General features: G+C 35.6%; 4 protein-coding genes across 4 annotated transcripts; 3 read left to right on the top strand and 1 right to left on the bottom strand.

Moving 5' to 3' along the window:
- The first annotated feature begins 26 nt into the window (after positions 1–26).
- On the top strand, positions 27–3,917 carry LOC127810318 (serine carboxypeptidase-like 34). The gene is made up of 10 exons (XM_052349727.1): positions 27–645; positions 1,249–1,356; positions 1,465–1,560; positions 1,658–1,750; positions 1,862–1,950; positions 2,093–2,389; positions 2,530–2,666; positions 2,852–2,944; positions 3,031–3,139; positions 3,271–3,917. Exons 1-10 carry the CDS (start codon positions 369–371, stop codon positions 3,418–3,420), a joined length of 1,449 nt encoding a protein of 482 aa, XP_052205687.1. The 5' UTR covers positions 27–368; the 3' UTR covers positions 3,421–3,917.
- Positions 3,918–5,161: 1,244 nt separating this feature from the next.
- Positions 5,162–5,981, bottom strand: LOC127810319 (nicotinamidase 2-like). The gene has a single exon (XM_052349728.1). It carries the CDS (start codon positions 5,880–5,882, stop codon positions 5,274–5,276), a length of 609 nt encoding a protein of 202 aa, XP_052205688.1. The 5' UTR covers positions 5,883–5,981; the 3' UTR covers positions 5,162–5,273.
- A 5,060-nt stretch (positions 5,982–11,041) lies between these two features.
- LOC127810640 (thioredoxin-like protein YLS8) lies at positions 11,042–14,068 on the top strand. The gene is made up of 2 exons (XM_052350211.1): positions 11,042–11,266; positions 13,576–14,068. Exons 1-2 carry the CDS (start codon positions 11,147–11,149, stop codon positions 13,882–13,884), a joined length of 429 nt encoding a protein of 142 aa, XP_052206171.1. The 5' UTR covers positions 11,042–11,146; the 3' UTR covers positions 13,885–14,068.
- A 1,269-nt stretch (positions 14,069–15,337) lies between these two features.
- Positions 15,338–27,110, top strand: LOC127809564 (succinate--CoA ligase [ADP-forming] subunit alpha-2, mitochondrial). The gene is made up of 7 exons (XM_052348437.1): positions 15,338–15,750; positions 18,149–18,358; positions 20,393–20,563; positions 22,671–22,794; positions 24,336–24,397; positions 25,675–25,756; positions 26,634–27,110. The coding sequence occupies exons 1-7, from the start codon at positions 15,502–15,504 to the stop codon at positions 26,768–26,770; spliced, it is 1,035 nt and encodes a 344-aa protein (XP_052204397.1). The 5' UTR covers positions 15,338–15,501; the 3' UTR covers positions 26,771–27,110.
- Positions 27,111–27,972: the final 862 nt, after the last annotated feature.

Below are 27,972 nucleotides of genomic sequence, written 5' to 3'. Positions count from 1 at the left end.
AAATAAATAAAGAGAAATTAAGGAAAAAGGGGAGGAGATATGGATAGATGGAAATATTAACAACTAGCAAGATGGGGGGCTGCAGCTAGCAAGAAGGTCATTACTTCCAAAGTCGAAATCTCCAAGATGAAAGGAATGAAAAAGATTGAATCTTTCTTGATTAGTTAAATGCTTAAACAGCAATGCAACAGATAATAATTATCTGTCTTTCCTTGCCGGCCCTGCAACTATATAAACCACACAAGCTCTCTTGACAACAACTTACACAAGATATATAGCCACCAGGCCCACCACACAAGGGAGAGAAAGAGAGATAGAGAGGGAGGGAGAGAGAGAGAGAGAGAGTGGCTGCTTCAGTAACATCTTCCATGAATCTTCATCTTCATCTTGTTCTGGTTCTGATCTTTGCTGGAGCAGCTTCTTCTTCTTGGGCCCGGGTCGAACCAGGGCAATTGAACAGGGAGGTGTTGAGAGAGCAAGAGGCAGATAGAGTGATTAAGCTTCCAGGGCAGCCTCAAGTGGGCTTCAAGCAATATGCAGGCTATGTTACAGTCAATCAGAGCCATGGAAGAGCACTGTTCTATTGGTTCTTTGAGGCCACCACTCAACCAGAGAGGAAACCCCTCCTCCTGTGGCTCAATGGAGGTAAGTAATTAACTCATTCTAATTCATTTCATTTGTTCATACGCATGTTCCACTTTCCATACCCATCTTTTTGATTCATTTGTCTAATCTGATTGTTCAGTGATTCTCCCATTGGCTCCTTCTTGTGCCCACATGTCAATTTTAATAAATGTTTGATGCCTTAATTTCAGTTGTCTCCCATTTGTAATAAATGCTTTAAACCACCTTTCATTTTCTATAGAAATAAAAAATATTGCTGTTAATTAACATTTTTAGATACTGAGCTATTTATCCATGCAATTTCAAAAACATATATATATATATTAATTTGTTTGAAAATGACATGGAAGGATGAAAACAATGGAACACATGTTATGTGGGTCAAGCTTCACTGTGCTCTTGAATGATATGACCTGTCTAGTCAAACTCGATTATAATTTTGGGTTTGCTTGACGTACTTGTAATTAATTCCGTTCAACCAAATTTATAATCATCATTTCAACTTACTTCAACTGCCATCACCATTCTCATGATTTAGGTTTATCTTTATCATATAATTAATTATTGTTAATATATATAAGTAAATTAAAATAGAGTGACTTTACTTGTATGCATTAATTACAGGCCCAGGATGTTCATCCATTGGGTATGGGCAATCGGAAGAGCTTGGACCCTTTTTCCCTCAGAAAGGAAAACCAGAGTTGAAGTTCAACAATTACACATGGAGTAGAGGTAACTAACATCAGACCTCAGTTAATACTTTCCATTTGTTCTTGATATATATATATATATGTTAATATAATTACAAAGATATGTATATTTTTCATATAATATCTCCAGCTGCGAACCTGCTGTTTCTGGAATCTCCAGTGGGAGTTGGGTTTTCATATACGAATACTAGCAGCGATATAAGGGAGCTTGGAGACACGATTGCAGGTAAATATATTGTTAATTACATGAGCTATATAAATCCTAAACTATGATATGGGTTTATTAATTAATGCATATTATATATATATATATATATATATAGCCAAGGATGCCTACACATTTCTGGTCAACTGGTTCCGAAGGTTCCCCCAGTTCAAGTCACACGAGTTCTACATCGCCGGCGAAAGCTATGCAGGTAATGTGAGTAGGAGTAGAATTTTGTATAAAGACGATGACCCTAATTGGGAAAGTCGGTTATGGAATATTAATTTTACCCACAAACATTGCTTGGTTGCGATGCGTTCAGGGCACTATGTTCCGCAGCTTTCAGAACTGATCTTCGACAATAACAAGAATGCTTCCCAGGCTGACTACATAAACTTCAAAGGTTTTATGGTAATATAACCATCACTAATTAGCACCAGGAGCCTTTACTCGAAAGTAGTACTGTTGGCCAAGAACCAGCTGCTGCCTTTACTCGGAAGGAGCTTTAGTCACTAATTGATGGATTATTGACGTGGGATTGTGATGGATGCAGATTGGCAATGCTCTGCTCGACGACGAGACGGACCAGACGGGAATGGTCGACTACGCGTGGGACCACGCGGTGATATCGGACCGGGTTTACGGCGACGTGAAGAGCAGGTGCAACTTCAGCGACCCTCATCCCTCCGACGACTGCAACAACGCCCTGAACGAGTACTTCGACGTCTACAAAATCATCGACATGTACAGCCTGTATGCGCCCACCTGCGTGGAGGGCAATTCCAGCGTTAGCGCCATTCGGCAGCTGCCCGTGCTCCACGGCACCGCCCCCCACTTATTTTCCAAGATTGTGAGAGAAAGTCGAATTTATCTTAATTATAATAATATATTTTCCCGGAAAATGTATATATCCTGCAGGACCAGTAACAAGTGGTTAGTTAGTTGGGTGTTGGTGCGCGCTCATCGGATTGGTCCATTTTGTTTGTGCAGAACGGGTGGCACAAGAAGCCAACTGGGTACGATCCATGCGCATCTGACTACACGGAGGCGTACATGAATAGACCAGACGTTCAGCAGGCGCTCCATGCCAATCTCACCAATATTCCCTATCCCTGGACTCATTGCAGGTACACTTCTCCACGCCAGAAACCATCATCATCTCCATCACCACCACACTCACTCGATCGGTGTCCCCATTCATCCCAGGGCAAGGGTTACAAAATTATATATATATATATATATATATAACAAGGGTTACAATCACATTCATGTACACATATATATTCATATTTTATGGGTTTTTGTTTTGCAGTAATAACATTACTTTTTGGAACGATTCACCCTCCTCCATACTTCCCATCATCAAGAAGCTTGTTGATGGAGGCCTTCGGGTGTGGGTCTACAGGTAATTAAATTCCTTCCTTCTTAACTTGGTTTTATATATCAAACCAATGTTCTTTGCTAATTACTATGTTTTGGGCTAAATTTTAGCGGTGACGTGGATGGAAGAATCCCAGTGACAGCAACGAGACTAACGTTGCGAAAGCTTGGATTGAAAACCATTCAAGAATGGACTCCCTGGTACACTAACCATCAACAGGTACATAACATTTATCTGAACATTAGGGTTACTATAGGTCATTTTTTATCAGGTTTGAGGTCATATTTGTAAAAATATGCATTTTAATTTCACAATTTATTTTTTTTTTTTTTGGGGGGGGGGCGGTGCAGGTTGGAGGGTGGACAATTCAGTACGATGGGTTAATGTTCGTGACAATCAGAGGAGCCGGACACCAAGTCCCTACTTTTAAGCCCCTGCAGTCCCTTCAATTAGTGAAGCACTTCTTGGCCAATAAGAAGTTGCCATCTGGCCCCTATTAATTTTCCCCAATTGTCCTCTTACACGTCAGTGAAAGCCACAGGTTAATTCGGAGTCCATCCCAACTGCCCCTGCCTTTTTCCCCTTCTGTTTAGGCCATTGCTTTCGTCGTTGACTTGTACTTTAAATTCAAAAGTTAAGAGATTTACGATTTAGTAATTGAAATGAAGTTGAATTAAAATATTTTTTATTCTAATAAAAAATAATGTATAATTTGATTTATAATATATTTTCATGACACATTATGAATTTATTTTAAATCGTAATCAAATTTTTAAGATACATAATATAATTTAATATGTTATGAGTAAATATCTATTAAAAAATAATAAGCTTAAACTAAAAATAATCCAAAATACAACTCAGGTCTGATTTTTGAGCGACTTAAACGTCTTTTGAAATCGCAAACTTGCTCTGAGAGACTAGGTCTTTTGAAAATCATAAGCTCGGAAAGATTTCGATCTCTTGGGAAAATCTCTTCAAAAGTCTTGATATTCAATTTTTTTTATAAAAATTATGTGAATGAGAGTCACGATTAACAAAAAAAAAATAATTTTAATTGATATCGAAATATAAAAAATACTTATAAGGAACCATATTTGTTGTACTAATTTTAATACTATATCAGAGCGTTTAACAAATTTTAGGGCCTGTTCTCTTTCCCGTTTTTGGGCCGTTTTCTGTTTTTAGTTTTTGAAAACATTGAAAATGCGTTCTCTTTATCATTTTTCAAAACGCGTTTTCAAAAACAACTAAAAATTTTGTTAAGGAAACTAAAAACAACATTTTGTTGTTTTGAGCGTTTTCAGTGAAAATGCACTGAAAACACAAAACAATTTGAAAACGCGGAAAACAGCCCCCAACCCCCCCGCAGGCACACGCAGAACCATTCCCCCTCTTTCTCTCTCTCCCCCCATCTTCTTTTTGTTCTCGCTCTCCTCTTCTGGCCATCGACAGCCATAGCCACCGCCGCCGTTGTCGACCTTCAACTCCACCACCACCGCGACCAGCGCCCCTCAACGCCACCGCGACCAGTACCACAACCACCGTCATCGACCTTCAACCCCACAGCCGCCACCGCGACCAACACCCCCCTCCATCACCTTCAACCCCACAGCCACAGCCACCGCCACCGCGACCAGACCCCCCATCGCCATCGCGACCAGCCCCCCATCGCCACCGCGACAGTACCGCGACCAGCGCCCCTCACTGCCATAGTCACCGCGACCACCCGCCGCCCCCCCCCCCCCCACACACAGAAAACCCTAGAACGAAGAAGATGAGATGGGTTGCGGCTGATTTGATTTTTTGTTATGTTACTTAAATTTTTTATTTTATTTATTTATTAAACTGAATATGTGATATATTTTATTTGTATTAATTTTTTTAAATGATATTTCTAAGGTTGTTGATTTTTTTTTATTTTATTTGAATTTTATTTTATAGTTTAAAATTTTTGAATCAAATTTATAATTTGTTAAATAAAATATCATAATAACAAAAAAAATTATTTTTAAAATTTCAAAACAAACGCGTTTTCTAATTTCTTGTTTTGGAAAATAATTTTTCAGAATGACAAAAAGAACGTATTTTTAAAAATTTCAAAACAAACACTCAAAACACAAAATTCAAAATGAATCCAAAACTCAAAACACAAAATTCAAACACAAAGAAAAGATCACCTTAGTGTTTTGACTTGAAATGAAACGCAAGTACGTGATGAAATTTAGGGAGAGGAATAACTAAAAAGAACGGAACATCTGAATTACAAACGTAATTTTACAATCCACGTGCTCATGACATGACAGGCCAAGGAAATTTATTATTATTATTATTATTTATATAAAAAAAAACCCTAATTTTTGCCGGAGAAAGCATCTTGGAGCCGCGGGCAGTCGACCATATAAGCAAAACCGTAAGCCAGGTTCTTCAAGGTAGCCTCGTGCAGCTCCGGCGACGCCGTGGCCGTCGCGTCAGTAGAGAAGAACACCCTGAAATTCCGCACGAACGCCTCACGCGCCGTCGTCTCGCAGCACAGGTTCGTCATCACCCCCGTCACGATCACCTCCTCCACCCCCATCTCCCTCAGCCGCTCCTCCAACCCCGTCCCTCTGAACGCGCTGTACGTGTTCTTCTCCACCACCTGATCGCCGTCCCTCCGGCCGAGCTCCGCCATCAGCTCCGCTTCTGGAGTCCCGTCCATGATCAGGTCGCCGTTCCACCACTCCCCGAGCACGCCGTAGTCGTCCGGCGACTTGTGGCGGTGGCGCGTGAAGATCACCGGCACGGATGCCCGCCGGCAGAGATCGATGGCAGTGTTGATCGCCGGGATGATCGGCTTCGCCATCGAAGAGAAGTAGTTTTGCACGTCGATCACGAGGAGAGCTGAGGATTTAGGGTTTGGATCTCGCTTCCTGATCGCATATTTCTTGTACGAAGATGATATCGCAGATTCCGTCGCCATTCTTGTGCTCAGTGGATCGCATCGCAGGCCACACGAAACTTTAACAAGTTATTTTGTGTTTGATGTTTAATTACTGCGTTACCCTCTCGATTTCGCCCTAATTACAGAAAGTTCTGGAAAGTTTGGCTGCTGCATATATACACTTCGTAAATTTCTAAGTCTTTTTAAATAAATATTATTAATTAAAAGTATTCATTTAATAATTTATTTATATTAATTTTTAATATTATTACTAGATTCTAGTTGGTTCAAACATCGATGGGTAGTGATGTGCTAATGGTCGGTTGGATTATGAAATTAACCGAAATGTATTAATTAAAAAAATTAAAATGGATTGAAAACCTAATCAAACTGAAACTGACGGATTTACTGCACAAACCAAGTTATTGAAAATAAAAAAAAAATGAAAATAAATTGGAAAAATCGAATTGATTGATGAAACCGAACAAACACAAGAAAATTGATCAAAAATCGAACAAAATGACAAACTGAACTAACTGGCAAAATTGAAAAAATTGAATTGAAACTTACCTCAGTAGATCATCGTTGGATTGGTTGTGAGTCACAACTCAAATAAAGAAGAAAGACATAACGGAATAAAGCCCTTAGTTGACGATGAACAAGGATAATAGTTCGGTTGAAGGTTGACGACGAATAGGACAATAGTCAAAGAGACACAGGCTAACAACAAAAGAGAGAAAATATGAGACGAGGATGATAATCGGTTATTGAAAGAATAAGGAAAGTCAAGTAGGAGTGGACAAATGTGACAAGCAAAAGAAGACGATGGTTGTCAATTAACAATCAACAACAAAAAGGAATGCGACAGAATGTAAAAGGTCGAAGATGAATGATTAGGTTTTCAAGCATGCTCTCTCTTTATGTAACTTTACTTCTCAATTATTAGTATCATAAGTCTTTCATTTATTCTTCTCTTTTTCTTCATCTTCATTGCATGTGTTGGGCCAAAACAACGTTGTTTTAAGTTTGATTGATTCGATTAGTTCAATTATTCTCAATAAAAAAACTAAATCAAAACTGAAAATGGAATTTTTGAAAAAAAAAAAAAAAATTAACCGAACCAAACTTTTTCTTTGATGTGGCACTACCCAAAATTACCAAAATACCCCTACATGCTAATAGTCTCGCTCGTCACGTGGACTGCCTGAGAGACTGACACGTGGCAAGTCAACAATCCAGAGCGGAGCTCGAAAAATCTGGGTTGAACTGCAAGACCAGTTCCAACTTGACGGGGGTCCTCAAGAGTCGTGCTCGTTCATCTCGGGTTTTATCTTAGGTACCCCATAACGAGTCCGCCTATAAAAAACAAAAGTCCTCACTAGGTATGACCAATCTCTCCGACTCTTACATTTATTACTATATATATTTACTCTACTAATTTAAGTATCGGAATCCACCCCAGAAGACCCTAGCCCATCACTTCATTGTCTTGCAAGTTTTATTATCGAAATTCTATTCCTAAGGTTCATTTGCAGATGTGGCATGTGGTGATCGATCTCAAAAATTATCATCATTCTTAAAAATAAAAAAATAAATTAAACTAACAATTTCAATCAATTTAATTTGGTTAATTTTATTAAACATAACTTTCTTTTTTCATATCAATGTGTGAGAGAGAGTAAAGTATAAGATAAACGAATAGTAAAATAAGGAAAGGAAAGGGACATGAGGATGGCGACAAGGGTTTTTGTCAAATTTCATTGAGAGAGGGGAAAGGGGGTGGAGAGAGTGACGAGGGTATTTTAGATATTTTAAAAAATTTAAAATGACTAAATAAGGGTAAGGATAGGGTGTTACAAATTTTCAAAAGTAAAAAATATGCAAGGGCATTGTCGTAATTCTCTGTGAAGTTTTTGAAAAAGAAACAAGACAACGAAGCAATCATATTGATGGATCGTGTAGTTAATTGAATTTAATTTGTAAACAATAAAAATAATATTACAATTTTTGAAAAATAAGAGATTCATTTATTAATTATATCTATTGTAATTTAAACATAATAATAAATTTATTAATTAAAAATATTATCGTCAAGTCACTTAAAATCTATAAAAAAATAGAACAATTAAAGAGTTTAAGAATTTTTTTAAATAAATATTTTGATATTTAAATTAAACATTAAATACTTAAATACCATATTGAATATTGAGATCAATATAGATATATCTATTTTAAAATGAGAGTTCATATATTTTTAAAAAAATATAAAGTTTTCTTAAAATTTATAGTATTAGAATTATTTCAGATAATATTTATTCTAATATTTTGAATCCACTAAAATTAAAATTTTTATGAATAACATTTATTCTAATATTTTAAGATTTATTAAAATTATGATTCTTAAAAATAGTATTTATTTTGATATTCTAAAATTTATTAAAATTAAAATTTTTATCATAATATTTTATTATTTACTAAAATTAAAATTTTTAAAAATAATACTAATACTGATATTTTGTTATCCACCTACTATTTAAATAATTTTTAAATATTAAATTATCTTATTTATGTTTTATTGAGAATTCCAATTTACATCAAATCTACCACATGGTACATTTTCATTCCTAGCGCCTAGTGTGGACAGAAGGCAAAAGACCCGCGCGGGGGGGGGGGGGGGGGGGGGGGGTTAGAACTAGAATTTTACATTTACAACTATTGAGAGGGGAAAAATTTTATTCGCAGCCAACTTTTTACTCTTCATAGTTATAATTAAAATAAATTTAATAATTATTTTTCATATCCATTATTATTATTTATTATAGCTACTTATATTCCAAAATTACCCTCATATATCTCATATATCACGCAATTCCCTTATCTACAGCCACCCGTCGCCGTCCCTTTCTCTGTAGCATTTGTTACTTCTCTACAACACCTACTAACCGTCATCGCCTTCCCTACAACCACGTCTCTCTGCTCTGTGCTTGGTGATAACACATGTAATTTTTACATGTTTGAATTTGGAGGATAGAAAGGATAGAGGTTTGATGGGCAAAGGTGGTGGCCGCTTAGGTTCGGATCGGTCACCACCATCGAACCGGAAGCAGCATAGCCTTTGAACTAGGTTTGGAGGTGACCTACGCCTCCAAAACCTGGATTTCGGAGGCTTGGGCCTCTTTCGAAACCTGGGTTTCAGAAACGGCCCAAGCCTCCGAACTCCAAGTTTCAAAAACGCTGGCCGTCTCCTAACCTTAGAGTTCGAAGACGGCATGTGCCTCTGAACTCTAGGGTTCGGATGCGTCAAACGCCTCTGAAACTTGGATTTCGGAGGCTTTGGCCACTTCCGAAACCTAGGTTTCAGAAATGGCTCGTGCCTCCAAACTTTGGTCGCCTCCGAACTCTAGAGTTCGGAGGTAGCCCATGCCTCCAAACTCTGGAGTTCGAACACTCTCAATTTTTATTTTATATATTATATACTATAATATATTACACATTTCAATTTGCACGGACCTCCACTATTTTAATTTGCAGTTAAGTTAATATAATACTATAATATGTATATAATATATATATATATTATGATAATAATAATAATATTATTATTATTATTAAGATTACTACCTCCGAACTTTGAAGTTAGCCTCCGAACTCTAGAGTTCGAAGGCTCCCTAAAATATATAATATAATATATTATATATTTTTATTTTTATATATTATATAATATGATATATTACACAACACGGACCCTCCACTATTTTATTTTGCAGTTAAGTTAATGTAATACTACAATATGTATATAATATATATTATGATAATAATAATAATAATAATAATAATAATATTAAGATTAAAAGTAATAGAGAGTCTAATATTTATTTAATAAGTTATTCTTAAACTTTTAATTAGATATGTTCAAGATATCTTATTAAGTTAGGATGTAAGTGCTGATTTATAAGTAATTAATAATTTTATAGTTAATATTTATATTTATTGATAAAAATTTATTAAATCTATATTGCGTGTCATGCTTATAATTGTTAGAGGACAAATTTATCACTCTGCAGTGACAAGTAATTCAAATGGATAATGACTGTTTTTTGAATTTGTGTATTTGTATTTTATTTTTCTTATTTCTTTTTTTTATACTTCCCACTTCATTTACAAATAAAACGAATTATAGGTTTTTTTTTCTAATAATCATAGATTCTGAATTATTTATTACAATAGCAATTCCATTTTATTTTTCAACTTTCTTAGTCCATCCAATCAGTATTTCTCTAGTATTAAAAAGCTAATAAAAGAAAACATTTAGATATATTTTTTCTCTAACTAAAATAATAATTTTAAAAAATTTATTAAAAATCTATCATACCTCATTAGTAGTGAACTGTTAAATAATATCAAATAATTAGTGAATTGCAAAATTAATTTTTTTGAGATATAAGAAAAAAATGAATAAAATAAAATACCAATTAAAAATCTAAAAACCCAACTTCTCGAATCCTGTCATTCTGAAATACATGCGTTTCCTGAATTTTAGAATTTAGAAAATCCACTAATACTATAATATTTACTTACACGCTAATTAAAAAAATCAAGGATTCTTTGGAGTTTTCAACTTCCCAAACCCTTAGAAACACACACTAATACATACAAGATTTAGATTTACTTGTATGTGATGTTATTTTTTTGAGTAGTTGTTATATTTTTCGTCAAACTTTCCTCAATTCGTCGTAAACATTTGAGTGTAATAATCCATGGCTAACTTTGACTCGCTAATATTCTGAGAGAAATGGGCTGAGTAATGATGGGTGTGAAACAAGATAAATGAGTGATCTTGAGGAGAAAATAGATTTTTAATTTTCGATAATAGATATGAAATAATGAGTAATTGTGACGGACGACGGGTGAGAGGAAATTATAGAGCTTGACGATAGAAAGTACGATGTCAGGTGGTTGCTTAACATAAGTGGTTGAGTATTGAAAATAAAGGGTAAAATTAAATTTTTTCTTAAGGCTAGTTTAGGCATATTGACAAGGGACTACAGAAAGTAAAATCGTGGTTGCGAATAGAATTTTCCATGAGCGAGACATGACGCACTAATGGGTAAAAGGCAAATATTGCATTTAATTGAAATATTTTTAGTGTTATTTATGTATTATTATTATTATTTAAAAAAAAGGTGTGGCAAAGACTAATTGCTTCTGGAGGCTTCGCTCTCGGAGACGACTCCGTTCCTGATTGGGATTTGGGAATTTTGAGCTCAGAGCGTTTGTTTTTGGAGAGAGAGAGGGGAAGAAGGATGTCGTACTTGCTGCCGCATCTGCACTCTGGATGGGCGGTGGATCAGGCGATCCTGGCCGAGGAAGAACGCCTCGTCATCATCCGATTTGGTCACGACTGGGACGAAACTTGCATGCAGGTTTCTGTTTAATTTCTACGTGTTCTCTCATCCTCTGTTTGTTCGGTACTCGTTTTGTTTGCTTCTCCTTAGTCCTTAGTTTGATCCTCTCTCTTCATCTCGGTTTTTCGTGCCTGCGCTTATTCTCTCAAACCCTAATTTCTTTGTTTGTGTTTTTCTTTTTCAATCTCTCTCAATTGGGTTGATGAATTGTGGTTTTTTCTTACTGATGGCTCGTTTTTAACTTTAATTCTTTTTTAGTTTTCCTCTTTTATTGGGATGTTTTACGTGGGTTATTCTTGTTTTAACGCCGACTATTTTTGCCTCCATTGGAAGAAGCATAGCCTATGGGTTCAATCTGTATGGTGTACTTTTGCTGATGCATAAAACAGAACAGTTCTTGGGGGATTTATAAAAGCCTTTATATTCATTCTGTAACCGTCATTTTCCACTGGTTTTGCTTGGGAGAGCTGGTGGTACCAGATAAATAACTCATGCAATATGATTTTGTTATGTGGGTCTCTTTCTCTCCAATTCAACCCGTGGAACTAGCAGCTGGTTGTTTTGGTCTCTTGAAATTCTAGCTTAAACAGTTATGTGGACAAAGTAGCTTGAGAATTTTGGTACTATATGAACTGCAATCACCCCTCGTGCTTAGTTGAGCTGCATGAGGGATTTCTAGGCTGCAAAACATTGGCCTTTTATGCAATGCAACATGGAAATTCGGACATTGTAGTATTAGCCTATTAGGGCTGTTACAAAAGTGCTTAAGAGGGTCAAAATTGCGTGAAATTTTGTTTGATAAGTTTTTATGAGGACCAATAATCAAACTGTTGAATTTTTCCAAACATCTATAACGGAGATGGTTTGTTTGTTGACTTAAGCAGTCTCAGAATTAAGAAATTCATGTTCGAACCCCAAATAGTTACTGAAAGCAAATGTTGTGGAGAGCTTCAAGTTGGAAATTGCAATGAATGTGACAATGTTAGTGCTAGATGCTTTGCTAGCCATCTGAAGGTATGATCTTCAGAGACATAGCAATGCAGTTTTTAGCACTTATGTTTTTGTCTTTGCTGGTAGGCCAAGAGGGGTTTGGGTTTTTCCATGATATGCACGCATGGTGGTTGATCTGTTAATACAACCTTACTGCTGAATAAATGTTGGGGTTCATGATTAAGGCATTAGCTTGTCCTTGTTAAGTTTCATGTTCTCTCCTTTGTTATAATGGTGATAGGCCATAGAATGGTGTAAGCTTCCCCTTCTTAATGATAGAGTGATTAAGGGGGTGGATGAATAACTGTCTTTGTCACTCCTTTATATTTTCATTGATAAACAGAATTGGATGGAAAGAGAATTACATAAAATGAAATCCTCGGCTGGATTTATATTTCATATCTTGGTTTTCGTTGATCTCTTATGTATGTTAATTGCTGTGCATGAGTGTACTCATATTTCCACATTCTTCTTTTAATGTTACTATGAGATGTAATTTGGTCTGATACAATGAAACTCAAAATGCAGTTCGAAGAATCTGTACTGAAAACTTGTTTGGCCTAGTTCATTAGGTCTGTTTTTCTCGATTTATCTTTTAGTTGTGCTTAGAGACATTTAGTTATCATTTTCCAAGTTCCATCATGTGGCTGGCTGGTCTCTGGTTGATATGGCAAGGCATTTGATGCTTTATGGTCTGCAAACAATTGACTTTTAGCTGCTTTTATAATTTAGGCCCCAGTTATTTTAATGTGAAATATTTTTTGGGAAAACATTTTACTTATTTTTCACTTTTTGGTTGCACAAAAGTGACTGAAACCATTTTCAAAAGAAAATTGTTTTCCATCATGATGCCAAAAATGACTTAGGTTTAAATCTTCTTTGCACATTGAACCAACCATCCATGTGCACAGTGGCAAAATAGAGCCTTGATTATCTCCTAAAGGTGGTTTTGTGCACGGAAACCCAATGATTATTTGAATTTCTGATTCTTGTAGCTAACTAGGATGGATACCAATCGCATAATATAAACAACCACAACAGATGACTCTTTCACCTGCATGTTTCCAGCAATCATAAATCCCATTCGAGATTTGAGCGAAGTTGAATATCTTGGTTGATAAAATGTTGTCTGTTTATGCTATTTGTTGTTTGGCTTTCTTTACAGGCGTCATATTTGCTTTTTCCACACTGCCGAAGTGAATTTCTTGGGATTCTTGTGTTACCCCCGATTGTTTATGGTTATCCTATTTGAGATGGGGGACAAGTGCCTTCTGATAAGGAGGACCATCCGGTGTTTGATTGTATGTATCTAATAGGCATGGTTTTGGGTTTTGTAGATGGACGAGGTGCTGGCCTCTGTTGCTGAGACGATAAAGAACTTTGCCGTGATTTACTTGGTGGACATCACAGAGGTCCCGGACTTCAACACCATGTATGAGCTGTACGACCCTTCCACCGTCATGTTCTTCTTCAGGAACAAACACATTATGATCGATCTTGGCACGGGGAACAACAATAAGATCAATTGGGCACTGAAGGACAAACAGGAGTTCATCGACATTGTTGAAACTGTGTATCGCGGTGCAAGAAAGGGACGCGGGCTTGTAATTGCTCCCAAAGACTACTCCACTAAATACCGATATTAAGCTGTGGGGATGGATATGTCCTCTTCAATGGATACTGTAAACATCCTCAAGTGGGCTTCCAAATTTAAGCTGAAACTGTTCCTCCTATGTTATGTACAAGAATGAATTCTATTATGTTAGAACTTTGCTCTATTTTTCTGGCTTGAGACCGCAATGCAATCTAGAACTTTGAAGAGTTTCTTGATTTTTCTTTCTTTTTTCTCTTTTCCAGAGAAAAGGGGAAACCCAAATGTGGAAAGGAAATTGATGAAAAATAGTTCACCTCTAATGGAAATGTTTTCATCCATTTCAATCAAAATCGGCCAAAAGTATATTTTTCTCCTTGAATTTCTACGTATTTTTTCTTAAGAAATTTTGAACTTTTTATGAATTTAAATGTGTCACTGAATTTAAACTAAAGTATATTTATGACTTTGAATTTTTTATGACTTTGAATTTTTTGTGATTTTTTGTGATTTTAAAATTACTAATTTAAACATTTAGCTAGTGAATAATACTTACACGCACTAATGTGGTAGATTTCTGGTGCTTCTTTTAACTCTCTTAAAGTGTCTTCTTTCACTTTGGTGTTTCTTACATCTTTTTTTGATTGGGGCATGTAGGTCGGTTGGGTTAGATGAGTTAATGACATGCTCAAGTCAATGATTATTTGACCGTTAGGGAGATTAAAGATGGGCCAATTCGAGAGTTATATTTTTTATAAGAGACGTAGCACTATAGAGATGCAGTTGGAAAGGAGTTTGAGAACTCAGAGAGAGAGAGAGAGAGATGGAGTTGAAAAGATGTTAGAGAAAGATTCGAAATTAAAGAGATAGAGAGAGAGTTGAGGAAACACCAAAAAAATAGTCATATTGACATGTGTATATCATTTGTTAGTTTAGTGTTTAGATGAGTAATTTTATATAATTCACTAATATATTTAAAATTACAAAAAATTTAAAATTCTACGAGATAAAAACACAAAAATTTTAGAATATAAATATTTTTTGACCTAAATTCAGAGGCTCATATGAAATTATGAAAAAAAATTATGGTTTCAAAAAAAAAAAAATCCTAAAAATTTAGGAGTATAAATATGTGGAGGCCAACCTCTAAGTGAGTAGAGATGTAAAGATACAAGTTATAAAAATATTTTAAAATTACATTACCCCCTGTTACCATTACCTTCAATGTGGGTTAATAAATAAATAAAATTACTTGTTCATAAAAAAAATGTAATTTATTAAAAATATTGAATATTTTTCCAAAATTATAAAAAAGCAACCCTAACATAACCAGAAAAATGAGGTTTTAGGTTGTCTTTTATTTTTCATCAAATATAATGTGATAAAAATAGGCTTTTGTTTCGATTTTTAATTTATTTTTTTATTTATAAGGAGGAGTTTTGATTTTATAAAGAATAGTTTGAAGATTTTTAATTTTTCCCTTTTTCTATTTCGATTTGCTTCCAAAACCCTAATTTTGTGTTTCCAATTCCATTTCGCACGAAAAAAGGGGGGCAATTTGCCCTTCTCTATTCTCGATCCATCTTTTGGAGGCTTCCTCTCGATCTTTGCCGCTCTGTGATTGCAACTTTTCAAAGCTCAGAGTCAGCCACGGAGAGAGAGAGAGAGAGAGATGGCTCGACAAGCAAAGAAACTCATCACCAACTTGTCTCAAAAGCTTTGCCCTAATGCAAATGCTTCATCACCCTCTCCGTCTTCGTCCTCGTATCATATTTTGACTCAGATTCGCCGTTTCGCGGCGGCTCCGCATCCTCCTCCGGCGGTCTTCGTCGACAAGAACACTCGGGTCATATGCCAAGGTATCACCGGCAAGAACGGCACCTTCCACACCGAACAAGCCATCGAATACGGCACTAAGATGGTAAACAACGCGTACACTTTAATCCTTGTGTGTAGTTATTTTGAGTTGAATCCCGGTGTTGGTGAACAACTATTTTCAGATCTGTGATATGCGTTAATGCTGTTTTTATTCTAGGTTTTGATCTGTTAGACAACGTTTCGCAGTTTTCAATGTTTCTTCTATCTGGTCATTCAGTCCTAACTTCATCGTTCTGTGCGAATTTCATCGCAATATGCTGATCTGAAATTGGCCACTTGTTCAATTTATTTAGCTAATCAGAGATCGCGTACATTTAGTAACTCCTTATTGAAGGGGAGAAGTTCGGAAAAATAATGGTTGACTGAGTTGAACCTTTACATTCATCCAAATGTCCCTAAATTCTCAAGGGTGATCAATTCAATGTTCTAATGAAGCAAGCTTTCTGCATTTTGTTTCCTTAAATGTCTATGATGCCCCTGAAAATGTTCCCACACGTTCTATTTGTTGTAATTCAAATATTGCAGTCCTCTATAAGTTTTTATTTCGAGTTATTTCTAGCTGTTTGATCTTTGTAATTTGTTTGGTTTTTGGCATAGACTTTCTCAAATTCATTGCTACAGCTGAACCGTGCCTCTACTATTTAGCAAACTTGGTCTTAAATGGATATTTACAGCAAGGTAACAGATATAGCAATTGTGCAATGATTTGGTGCATGGAATTCTGTCTCGATAAGTATGAAGCCTTGGTGATATACTATATCAACATTAAGCTGGGTAATATTTCAGTTTTTAATTCCAAAAGTGTAATAAGATATTATTGCTAATTCTAGCCTAGCAAAATTGCTAGCTTTTATATGAAACAGGTCCGACCAAAGCTTCTCAATAAGTATGAAGCCTTGGTGATATAAAAAATCAACATTAAGTTGGGTAATATTTCAGTTTTTAATTGCCAAAAGTGTAAAAAGATATATTATTGCTAATGCTAGCCTAGCGAAATTGCTAACTTTTATATGAAACAGTTCCTCCTTTTGTCCTATATTGATTTCTGTGGGTCATGTTACTTTGACCAATTTGATTCATTGTTTAGACCTTGATTGCATCCATCCACTTTTATTATTTATTTATCCAATCTCACATACCGCTTGGTATGTTGTTCTCGTTAGTCTACGTTCTGGCATAAATGTTAATCTGCTTAGTTGTCAACGCTATGGTTGTGTTGTAATTTAACATTTTTGATACTGCATACACTCGTTTATGATATAAAGCACATTTTTGCTTTATATCGGGTATTGTTTTGCACTTCGTTTGGTTTGGTGATCACAAAAAATGTCATAGATGAGAATTCCCTGGAGGTTGCCCATGAAGGAATAGAAGAACATACTCCAGATTAGTGGATGACGTTCAATATGTCAAAAGGGATACTAGTTTTTTGTTGGTATTGGAAAGGGGATTAGGAATCTGATGATTGATTTTATTGATAGCTGGGAAATCTTTCTGGTTGAGAGCAGGGTGCAGATAATATCTCAGTTCTTCTCTTTGCTGAGAGTCTCGTAAGCAGCCATATATTGGAGAACAGCTTGACTAGTAGTTTTACAAGAATTTGTGAGTGAAAGCTTTTAATGTTAATTTCTAACTTTTGGTGAAGAATGAGTTTAGTAGTTTTCATGCCTTCTATGTCGGTAAATTTGGTGTCTCTTTCCCTCATAAACATGTCACTTCTTGTTAACTTTATAAAGTCACAAATAAGTTGCTTCAATCTGGACATTACATGTCTGCCTTGAATTCTTATCCTTCTTGAATAAGAATACTGTGATATTTGGTTTCTAAGTTTTTCACTATTACCACCATTGCCCCTACTATCCCTTCAAGTACTAAAGTCTTGGAAGTCACTTCCTCCAGCAACATGCTTAATATTACCATGCCTTTTTCATTAACTTGAACTCGTCCAAAAAGGTGGGATTAGTGAGCTTTTTATTTACCCTTCTTGTTATTTATTTATGCTGATATTCTGATAATTCTGTTAAACTGCTAGAAATTGGGTTGTTTGGTCTGCAAGATCTTGAAGATCACAGTTTGTCAGTGTTCTGGTTCCACTCTAGAAGCACATGCATTATCATTACAATGACTATGACTGCAGTCCTTTTTTTCCCACTTTCTTTCTAGTTTCTGGGCAACTACTTAAGGTTAATTTTGAGGGTGATGTCTTCCAACTGTTGATTGGTCAATATTCAAGGTATAGGTGCGTCTTTTAAGATTTTGGTACTTGGTTACAAATATTTTTCAAAGACATCTTTCTTTAAGGTCTTCACATCTGCTCTCTTATATAATTTATTTTTGTATTTATTGTGTTTATATTATCTGTGTCTTTCTACCATTTTTTTGGGTAACTGGTTACAAATTACTTTTGAAGCTGTAATATATTTGTCTGTGGTTTGAAATAGGTTGGCGGTGTTACCCCGAAGAAGGGTGGGACAGAACATTTGGGACTTCCTGTTTTTAATACAGTTGCAGAAGCAAAGGCTGAAACAAAGGCCAATGCATCAGTTATTTATGTTCCTCCTCCTTTCGCTGCAGCAGCTATTATGGAGGCAATGGAGGCTGAATTAGATTTGGTTGTGTGCATCACAGAAGGAATTCCTCAGCATGACATGGTAACCTCTATTTCTTTTGAGTATGTTTTTTTTCTTTTTTCTTTTTTAACCCTGTAGGAGCATGGCTTGGATAACTGATTCTATGCATGAGGTTGAATGGCAAAAATGACTCAAAATAACTTGGTAAAAATGGCTGTTTTATTGTTAAGACTAAGTATGAATATTGTGATTGTTAATCTGCTTATTCAATTGAAATGATTTTTATCTTTATATCTAACTTTAATCTTAGAAAATTGATATGGTAAGATCTCAATGATATGAAGATTTGATTTTAAAATCATCCTTGTGTGATTTGTGAGATTTTATCTAAATACTGTAATACTCTTTGTAGCACTATTTATGTGTGGTAGTCAATTTTTTTGTTTACTTAGTCTTAGATGGTGCTTAGTGTAATAACAGTCATGGTGTGGCTGTCTGTCTGAAGAAATAATTGCCAAAGGCATGGCAAGCACAGTGGTGAATTCATCCAAAGGGAGTGCTTGAGTTCATGTTTTTATCTTATGTATTAACAATGATATGGAGGGATGGAAAAAAGGGAAAAAGAAGAAATAAAGGAAGCATGGCTTGTAACTGTTGGAAGCCTCTTAACATTGCCAATGAACCAGTAATATTTGTTGAAAATGTATACCCTCTTTTGAAAATGTGCCAGTAATTATTCTCCTCCCCCCTTGCATGAATAATACTAATATACCAAAACTTGCTCTCTCCTTCCTCAGATTATTAATCTATCATAAGTTAGAATAGAGCAAAGGGAGGATAAGCAAATGATATAGCCACCCTACTTGTTCTTGACTTGCAGACTTTCTAGTTTGAATAGAGTAAAGAGAGGCTAAGTCAAAGGCCACTTAGGAGTTCTCATACTTCCACAGGACTTTCCATGGAAAATCGTCCACTCTCCCTTTCTCACAAAGGGCATTATAGAATAATCAAACAAAAAAAATACACCACCTTTAGGTAGGTGCCAAATCTACCTGTCCTAAACCTGCCCAAGAGGATGATTATTGGGCAACAAAATGGAAAAAGACTGACAGGGAAGTAATTGATCTTTGAAGTACCATAATGAAGTGGCTGAAGAGCTCTTGTGATGATTAATTGTTATATTGTTGGAAACGAGAGGGATACAGTCCAGACTTCCAATAGCTCAAATTTTGATGGAGATCCCTGCCTATTTTCCAAAACTTTGGAGTTTTGTTGGCAAGGAGATACTTTTGGGGGACCTAGCTGTAATTAACCCTGACATAATGGGAACTTTCTGGGATGGATATTCAGACTTTATGATGAATATAAAGAATACTTGCTTACTTTTTTATATATTAAAAATTGTAGATGCATGTATGAAAGATTAAAACAGAAGCTATATTACTTAGCAAAAAAGCTATATTTTTTATGCATGTGCATGTTGTATTATTTATTTATCAGTATGTTATGTTTGTCATAATAAAAGGGTGTCCCTAGTACCCGAGTCTTCCCAATTTGTGAGGTTAGAGAGGGGGTTGTATCTGTACAAGCCTTACTTGTTATGCAAAGAAGCTGTTTTCACGTCTTATGTTGCATTGTATATGCGCTATGTGTCTTTATTCTGTATTGGTGCTTCTTATATGGACAGGCTGTGTGATTGTTGTGAAGTAAAGGTGCTTCTTATATTGGTCATGGTGGCATCAAGACTATTATGTGTTTTCTCACTTATACTGTTCTGGGATGTATCCATTAAAAGAGGCTTTGCAGTAATTTGTGTCTTGCTGTAGAGGTGCCTACTTAAATGGGGTTATTGGCAATGGATGGGCAAGTCTTACAAAACTTGTGAATAGCATATATTGGAACTTTAATTGTAATGTGTTTTCTAATCAGACCCCATTTGTTGTTTTAAAATGAAATATTAATTTCCTTATCATGCAAATTGTGCCCTTCCATAATATCAAGAGCCAATTACTCTTACTGTTTTTTTAGCCCCAAGGTTATGCCATAGAGGCCAAGGTTGTGCCCTTCCAAATGATATAGCCACCCTACATTGGTATTGATAATTGCAAACTACAGGTCAAGGTGAAGTCTGCTCTTAATAAACAATCAAAAACACGCCTTATTGGTCCGAACTGCCCTGGAATTATAAAGCCTGGGGAATGCAAGATTGGAATTATGCCCGGATACATTCACAAACCAGGGCGTATTGGAATTGTTTCTCGATCTGGCACATTGACTTACGAAGCGGTAAGCTGCAATTTTCTAATGATCCATCTCTTGTCTATAAAATAATAATCTGCTTTTAGTATTACAATTTTGTAGCATGATATGGCTGTTTTCATCACAAAAATTTTTTTGGCAGGACATAATCTATGAATTTTTTTTTTTCCTTTACAATTTATCTTCTCCTAAACTTCTAGAGAGATTTTTTATTGGATTTCTGCAGAATTTCCCCTTTTAGGATGCATTTTATGGCTTTTGGGGAGTTCTAATGGCTCATATCCATGTACCACGCCCCTAGTTTGAACAAAGCCTTCATGTGGCACTTTGTTAATGCTTCTAGTAAAGCAGTGTGAAACCCATTGACAATTAGTTATGCTTTTATTTTTTTAGCCTAACATATATGAACCGTTTTAGAACATGTAAAACACAAGGTTTAATGTTTTTTTTGTTAATTTGCCTAAATTCTTGACTTCTGCCATATTTAAAAGAATTGTTGCAGATTATTAATTGAATAAATTAATGTAATTGAAGATTTTAAAGCAATTGCAATTTCCAAAAAGCCATGGAAAATCAACTAGATATTAGAATTTCTGTTGATATTATTCCCATATTCTTAAAGTATGCAGAGTTTGCTGGTACCAACATGCAGCCATGGTCTAGAACGATCATACACTTGCACTTTTTGGTATCATAACTTGTGGTTGCATTGTTTAGGTGCTAGCAAGCTAGGTGCAAGAAAATGGGCCTGTTCTCTTTGCTATTTTAAGGATATTTTGAGTTTTCAATTTTTTAAAACACGGAAAACGTGTTTATTTTTATATTTTTAAAAACGTATTTTTGAAAATAAGAAAAAAATTTGTAAAGAAAATTCAGAACAACAAAAAGTTGTTTTTGAGTGCTTTCAACCAAAACACTCCAAAAATCTGAAAATGCGGAAAACAACACTCTTCTCCAACCCGAGCGTCCATCTCGCAACCTCTCCATGGCAACAACCCACTTTTCTCTTCCTTCCCCTTCGTTCTCACACCAAGCCACTGATTGAAGCCCCAATTCCTCTAAACCTACTTCTCTCTACCACCGACCGCTGCGAAGATGAAGAAGATGAAGCAGAAACAGATGAAGAAGACATAGTAGTAGAAGACGAAGAAGTCGAAGTAGAAACAGAGGAAAAAGAAGATGAAGAAGACGAGGCAGAAGTGGCGAAATCGGATCTGGTATCCAAGAGTCCCAAAGACGAGTCCGAACTGAAGGAGGGCAAGGGGAATGGAGGATGAGAAGGGAAAGCTCCAGTCGGTCGTTGCAGAGAGGAGAGATGAAGCTTGGAGTTTGCAAAGAGGGGGAGAAAGATTGGAGCCCTAGGGCTCTCCTTGTGTCACATGGGCTTGGCTCATCTTGGGCCTCTATAGAGTAACCACAAATTGGGCGCCTTACAGAAATACTCACGAACCACATGCATCATTTCCACAAGTTCAGTAACAAGAAGTTGAAGTACAAAATGCGTACTTATTTATATATATGTAAGATGGGGGACTGATTTCTTGTAACGGGAAAAATGTTGCAAGATTCTCCAACTTTAAAATGTATATATTTCTTAATAACATGTTAGTATTAAATAGTTCTAATTTACCGAATAATCAAATTCATTGAATAAAATGTCATAAAAAAATATTATCAAAATTTCTAACAGAACGCGTTTTTAGTTCTCTAAAAACAGATTATCAAAATAGAAAACTGAAAATGAATTTAAAATTCAAAACTAAAAATTGAAACGCAAAGGGAACAAACCCTTTTGGATCCCATCCTAATTATGCTAATAGCTCTCTGCAATATTCCTGCTATAGTTTATATGATCACTAGTTGCAACTTGCAATCCTATCCAGGAGATTTGGTGAATTCAGCATGTTGGTTGCTCCATTATCTCTAATATTGCCATTCTATTTTGCTTGTTTAGAATGAGATTCTATATATTAGGTTTTGAGAAATCAACACTACCAAGAGTTGGGTGTGTGATATAAGGGGACTTAATGTGGCCAAAAGGTGCATTAGATGTTGATCACTGTGTCCTGATTTGTTGGTTTAACTGGAGATACTTATCAACTCTGTGAATGACTTATTTTTCTTTCATCTGTAGGTTTTCCAAACAACTGCCGTTGGCCTAGGGCAATCAACTTGTGTTGGTATTGGTGGGGATCCATTCAATGGGACAAACTTTGTTGATTGCATAGAGAAGTTTCTTGTCGATCCTCAGACTGAAGGTACAATCCAAGTGAAATTAATCTTGCACCCCTCCTTTTAGATTTTCTGTTTGTATCATGGCCTCCAAGTTGCATTAGACAGAGCTGTATTCTTTAAATAACTTTTTTTCCTATTAATATAACAACAATCACAAGCTTTAATCCCATTATGCAGGTTATGCTACATGAATTATAGATATCCAAGACTCCAACCATCTCTATGCATGGCTTTATGTTTTGTTGTTCTTGTCTTCTATTAATTATCATGCTTCATGTTTTAGTTGTGTTCGTTTCTCTTTTTGAGGTGAATATAACCACTAATTCAAGTAGCATAAAATAGCCCACCCTAGATGTGCATAAAACAACATACCAACCCTTTATCCCAACATGTGGGGTTGACTATGTGAATTCTAGCTTTCTAGTCATTTCTATCCATGGGTTTATCTTCTGTGAGGCCTATAAAATTAATATCAAACCTAACTTCCTACCAAGTTTTTCTTGATCTTTCCTTGCCTCTATTGCCGAACACATATTGCATTCCATTCACTCTTTCACAGGAGCCCTATTGGTCTTTTTCCCACATGACAAAATCATCTTAAATGTGTCTCATGCATCTTACCTCCAGTAGGAGCCAATTTGACATTATTACAAATATCCTCATTTATAATTATCTTTTTTGGTGTGGCTGCACATTTATTTAGCATTTTCATCTCGGTTTTGCTCATATTTTACACGTTTTACTACCTGACATTTTGTCATACAACAAAGTTGGTTTAATATTTGTCTTAAAAAAATTCCCTGGATGCACAAAGTTGGTTTGATACAACAAAGTTGTTTTACTATCACACAAAACACTTGGTGCACTTTCTATTTTTACCATCCTGCCTTAATCCTATGGATAACATCCTCATTAATCACCCTATGTTTTTGGATGACGATCCAAGATATGTAAACTAATTTTTTCTTGGTCATAGCTCCATCATACTGGTCTTCAACGATTCAATATACTTGTGATGTTTTGATTTTTCAAAATCAACCATCGTTCACTTTCTTCAGCTCTAAGAAGACCATAGAGGTATTTATATTTCCACTTGATTTTTTCCATAGAGGTATCTACTTGATGTTTTTAGTAGGTGGATCACCTTCATTACTGACCTCTCAAGCACAAGTACAAATTCCTTATTTGAAATAGTCATTTAATTGCTGTATTATCTTTTTGTGATGCCCTTTTGCTGCTGTTTGGTGGTGTTGAAACAAAAAAGGAAATCTTTATTGCTTCGAACTTAGGCATATATAATTACTATCATTGGCCTTTTGGAGCTCAGGCAAACTAAATCAATGGTAGTGTTTGCATGATGGCAGCTTCAATTGTTCAAGTTAATCTTCTTACTATTTTCTGCCAATTATACAGTATGATGTTTGCTACTTGCTTAAAATTGCAATGTGTTTTTTGGTGTTCTTTGCATTTTCATGTATCTTTTTCACTGTCCATATTTTTTAATTCAGCATATAAGATTGATTGGGTAAAATGGATCTAATTCAGCATGCCACCTGCATTTCAGGTATCGTTCTTATTGGTGAGATAGGTGGTACAGCCGAAGAGGATGCTGCGACACTTATCAAGGTGAGTATTTGTTTTAATACATAGATGACAAATTAGAAATATCTGGTTCATACATCCATTGTCATTAATTATTTTGAAATATCCATCTCTGCGTTCACAACTTTCATCAAGTCTACCATTTTTTTAAATACTTGGTTTCTGTTTATTATGTTTGGTATACTTTTTAATTTGGCATCGAGTCTGTACTACTTGTTTTAATACTTCTCTGTTTATTTTTTTCTGTTAGTAAGTGAGGACTGTTGTGTGGAATTAACTAAATCAATGGACAAAACCTGTGACACCCAGATGGGGAACAAAATTTCTAAAGGAAACATTCTATGGGACTGAAATCAAAAGCTACCTAAAGGCAGGGAACTTCAGTTGATGCCATTGTGAGATAAAAAATTCACCAATTTGTTTTCTTTTTATTTTCTTTTGGAATTATCTCAGAAAATGTGTATTAATTGACTTGTTTCAAATCAAATTGTAATCCGAAATAGCAGCTCCAACTAAGTCTATCCCTTCATACTATGTATAGAGAAATTATGATATTGCATGCATGTACCCATATCCCAATACAATAATGAATCGTGATCCAGGTAAATATTGAACAAAACTCATTTTGCATTAACAAATTTAGCATTTGGCTTTTTTCCACAGAGCTTATTCTTTAGATTTTGCCTCACGCTCTCTTGCTTCATTTCCCGGATAAGTGAAAACTCTTTTTATTGTCTGAAGCAAGTATTTTAGGCATTGAAAGAATCTGCGTCCTGTATGCTAGACGACTTTATTCAAGTTTTCCAAAAAAGTTCTTGCTTGCCTTTCCTGTGAATTCAGACTTCTGGCCTGCATTTTATTGGATGGTGGAGTCATTGCTAAACTGGTCGTTCGTTGAACTTTTTTGAACAATTATTTTGTATGATTGAGAAAGAAAAGCACTAGTCAATATCAAATACAAACTATACAAGCGTGAATTGATGACTTAAAACCAAAGTAATGAAAATGATATTTTACTCTTTTTTTAGAGTAATGCAAATTATGTATGTTGATATCACAAAATCATGGCATCCATTGACCATCCAAACTTGTCAAGCGGCAAAGAAAATAATATCAGCTGCTAGTATTCCTAATTTTTTTGTTAATGCATAATGCTCTTAAATTGAGGTAGATGTCTTCAATTAAAATTGCTCTGAGACTTAAAACTTTAAAGTTGCTTGAGCTTTGATGTATTTGCTTAATGAGGCCCTGAATTTATTTACGGAAGCTTGAACAAGTGGTTCTCTCTGACAATGGAACAGGAAAGTGGAACTAAAAAGCCAGTTGTTGCTTTTATTGCCGGACTCACTGCTCCACCTGGCCGGCGGATGGGTCATGCTGGAGGTAAATATAGTAGCATCCCATATTTCAATTTTGTACTCTTTTAGTAAATTAATTTTTACTTACAGGCTAAGAAAAAGAGCAAAATACTAAGTTTAGCATCTTATTTAATACTGTATATTTCATAAAGATAGGGTCATACACTATACAAAGGTTGGTGCTAAGTTGTGATCTTCATATTTTTTGTTGTGAATGTGTTCTTGTTTATTCTTTCTCCTCCGCTTGTCTGTTGTACGAGTTTTTATGTCAAAATGCTCCTCCCATCTGCCAAGGATACATCTTTCTCCTCGTGCAAGTTTTTTTTCCCTTTCATTTTTTTTTGTTTCAAAAGTCATACTTGTTGATTACATTGGATGATTCATCTGACTGAGTTGTTAATTTGGCAATTCTTCTGCTTTATATTTATTTAGTTTTTGTTCCATAATGTCATTTGTGTTTTTCCTTATTGCATTTGCTTATCGATGCAGTCATTGCAGTTATTGTCACTTTTAGTTTTCATATGCATATGGTTGTAGCGGCTGGAGTATGCTTGGAGATTTATTGTCCATTTGGTTCATATGTGATTCAGTACTTCTAGGGTTCCTAGCCAGCTAAATGACTCAAAATATGGTGGTCTAGGGGCATTGGTCATTTGTTACTTGGGGGGTTCTGAATCTATTGTGATCCTTTATGAAATAAAGTTGACCAAACAGATAGTTTTGTTGTTAGAAAGAATATGCTGCTTTGGCATGATCTGTGATTGGATTGGGCATTGGAACATGTTCCTATACGAATTAGGATTATTTTCTCACGGAAGAACTTAAAGCTATCTTGGAATTCGTAGTTATGAAATCATATTTGTTTCATTGTCACTGACTAAGCTAGTCTTGTTTATTCACAGCAATCGTATCGGGTGGGAAGGGTACTGCACAGGGCAAAATCGATACACTGAGGGAAGCCGGTGTGACAGTTGTGGAGTCTCCCGCGAAGATTGGAGCTGCAATGCTCGATGAGTTCAAACAGAGGGGCCTGGCATGAGTTAGTTCCAAACAAGTTGGTTTTCATGTTTTTGCGATACAGCGGTGATGATTTATGCGTTGGGGCTTTGATATGGAACCCCATCTCTGGCATTCTCATAAAAATTGAAGGGCAGAAGCATCGGTCGTGTTTCCCCGTCAACAAACTTCACAAGTTTTTGCAATATTTTTGTCTCCTAAAGTCGCCTTTAATTATTTTCAAGTTTGGGGCACTTAATTGAAGTGACACAGGCTTGGAGGTTAACTCCCATTAGTGCCTCGTTTACAATACGGAATTATTCAAACTTGTCTTCGTGGAAGTTAATGTTCTATGATTTATTTATCGTCCGAACCTTTGGTTATTGGCTGAATTCCGGTGCGTGCTTTCGGGCAGGATATGGGCTGGCCGGGATCTGAATGTTGGATCCAAAGTGGGCCTTAAGTAGTTCATTTACAGAGTGGTTCATCATCTATTACGGCCTCCTGTCTCTGTGAAGATCTAATAAATGGGGCACTGTACTAGTAGTATGTTGGAAATTCTGGTTTGGTAGGAGCAAATCATTTTTTATTTTTTTTTGTGAAAAGTTCCCAATATGGATGCCCCCCAGTGAGCATTAACCAAGCTTCTTTACTAAACAAGCACTCTTCTTAAAGCTTCAGACTTAAATGGGATGGTTGGTCCAAAAGCAACCCAGATCCTGCCCCGTTTAGTATAGTAGAATGAAGCGTATGGATAATGGATCCCAGGATAGATTCATATTGGAAGCAGAAATCTAGGGTACCCTCTGGAGACTTGACCATCATACTGGAGAAGTTGATTTTAAGATTGCCATGCTACAATTAAGTAATAAATGGAGGCCCTGTGCTTAACTTACCTCAAACAGCACTGGTAGAGGACTCCCAAATCCACATTGCAGCGATGCCGTTGCAGCTTGAAATATGTCCCTTGTAGAGGCAAGTGTTAGTGGTATGTTCTAATGTTAGATTTAGATTATATGTGTTAAAGTAATATGATTTATTCTTATAAATTAATAAAATAGGCATATCTTTATTTATATATCTCTAATTTTAAATGAATGAGTTCTTAAAATTATTTTTAAATATCTTATTCTTAAGTTGTTAGGAATGTTGTAATGAGATTCTTTTAAGTTTTTTTTTGAAGTATTCTCTGTCCTTAAATTTTCTTAAATAGAGACTTCGATTTATAAATTATAAACTAGTTTA

This window comes from Diospyros lotus, chromosome 9 (genome assembly GCF_014633365.1).
Source record: "Diospyros lotus cultivar Yz01 chromosome 9, ASM1463336v1, whole genome shotgun sequence".
Lineage (NCBI taxonomy): Eukaryota > Viridiplantae > Streptophyta > Magnoliopsida > Ericales > Ebenaceae > Diospyros > Diospyros lotus.
The sequence above is the reverse complement of the archived record's forward strand: the minus strand, read 5'-3'. Positions and strand labels throughout refer to the sequence as shown.

Coding starts and splice junctions, on each gene's coding strand:
- LOC127810318 (XM_052349727.1), top strand. CDS start 369: ATGAATCTTCATCTTCATCTTGTTCTGGTTCTGATCTTTGCTGGAGCA. Junction 2,945..3,030: donor CTTCGGGTGTGGGTCTACAG/GTAATTAAATTC, acceptor GCTAAATTTTAG/CGGTGACGTGGATGGAAGAA. Junction 3,140..3,270: donor GGTACACTAACCATCAACAG/GTACATAACATT, acceptor GGGGCGGTGCAG/GTTGGAGGGTGGACAATTCA.
- LOC127810319 (XM_052349728.1), bottom strand. CDS start 5,882: ATGGCGACGGAATCTGCGATATCATCTTCGTACAAGAAATATGCGATC.
- LOC127810640 (XM_052350211.1), top strand. CDS start 11,147: ATGTCGTACTTGCTGCCGCATCTGCACTCTGGATGGGCGGTGGATCAG. Junction 11,267..13,575: donor GGGACGAAACTTGCATGCAG/GTTTCTGTTTAA, acceptor TGGGTTTTGTAG/ATGGACGAGGTGCTGGCCTC.
- LOC127809564 (XM_052348437.1), top strand. CDS start 15,502: ATGGCTCGACAAGCAAAGAAACTCATCACCAACTTGTCTCAAAAGCTT. Junction 20,564..22,670: donor GCACATTGACTTACGAAGCG/GTAAGCTGCAAT, acceptor TTTCATCTGTAG/GTTTTCCAAACAACTGCCGT. Junction 22,795..24,335: donor TGTCGATCCTCAGACTGAAG/GTACAATCCAAG, acceptor CCTGCATTTCAG/GTATCGTTCTTATTGGTGAG.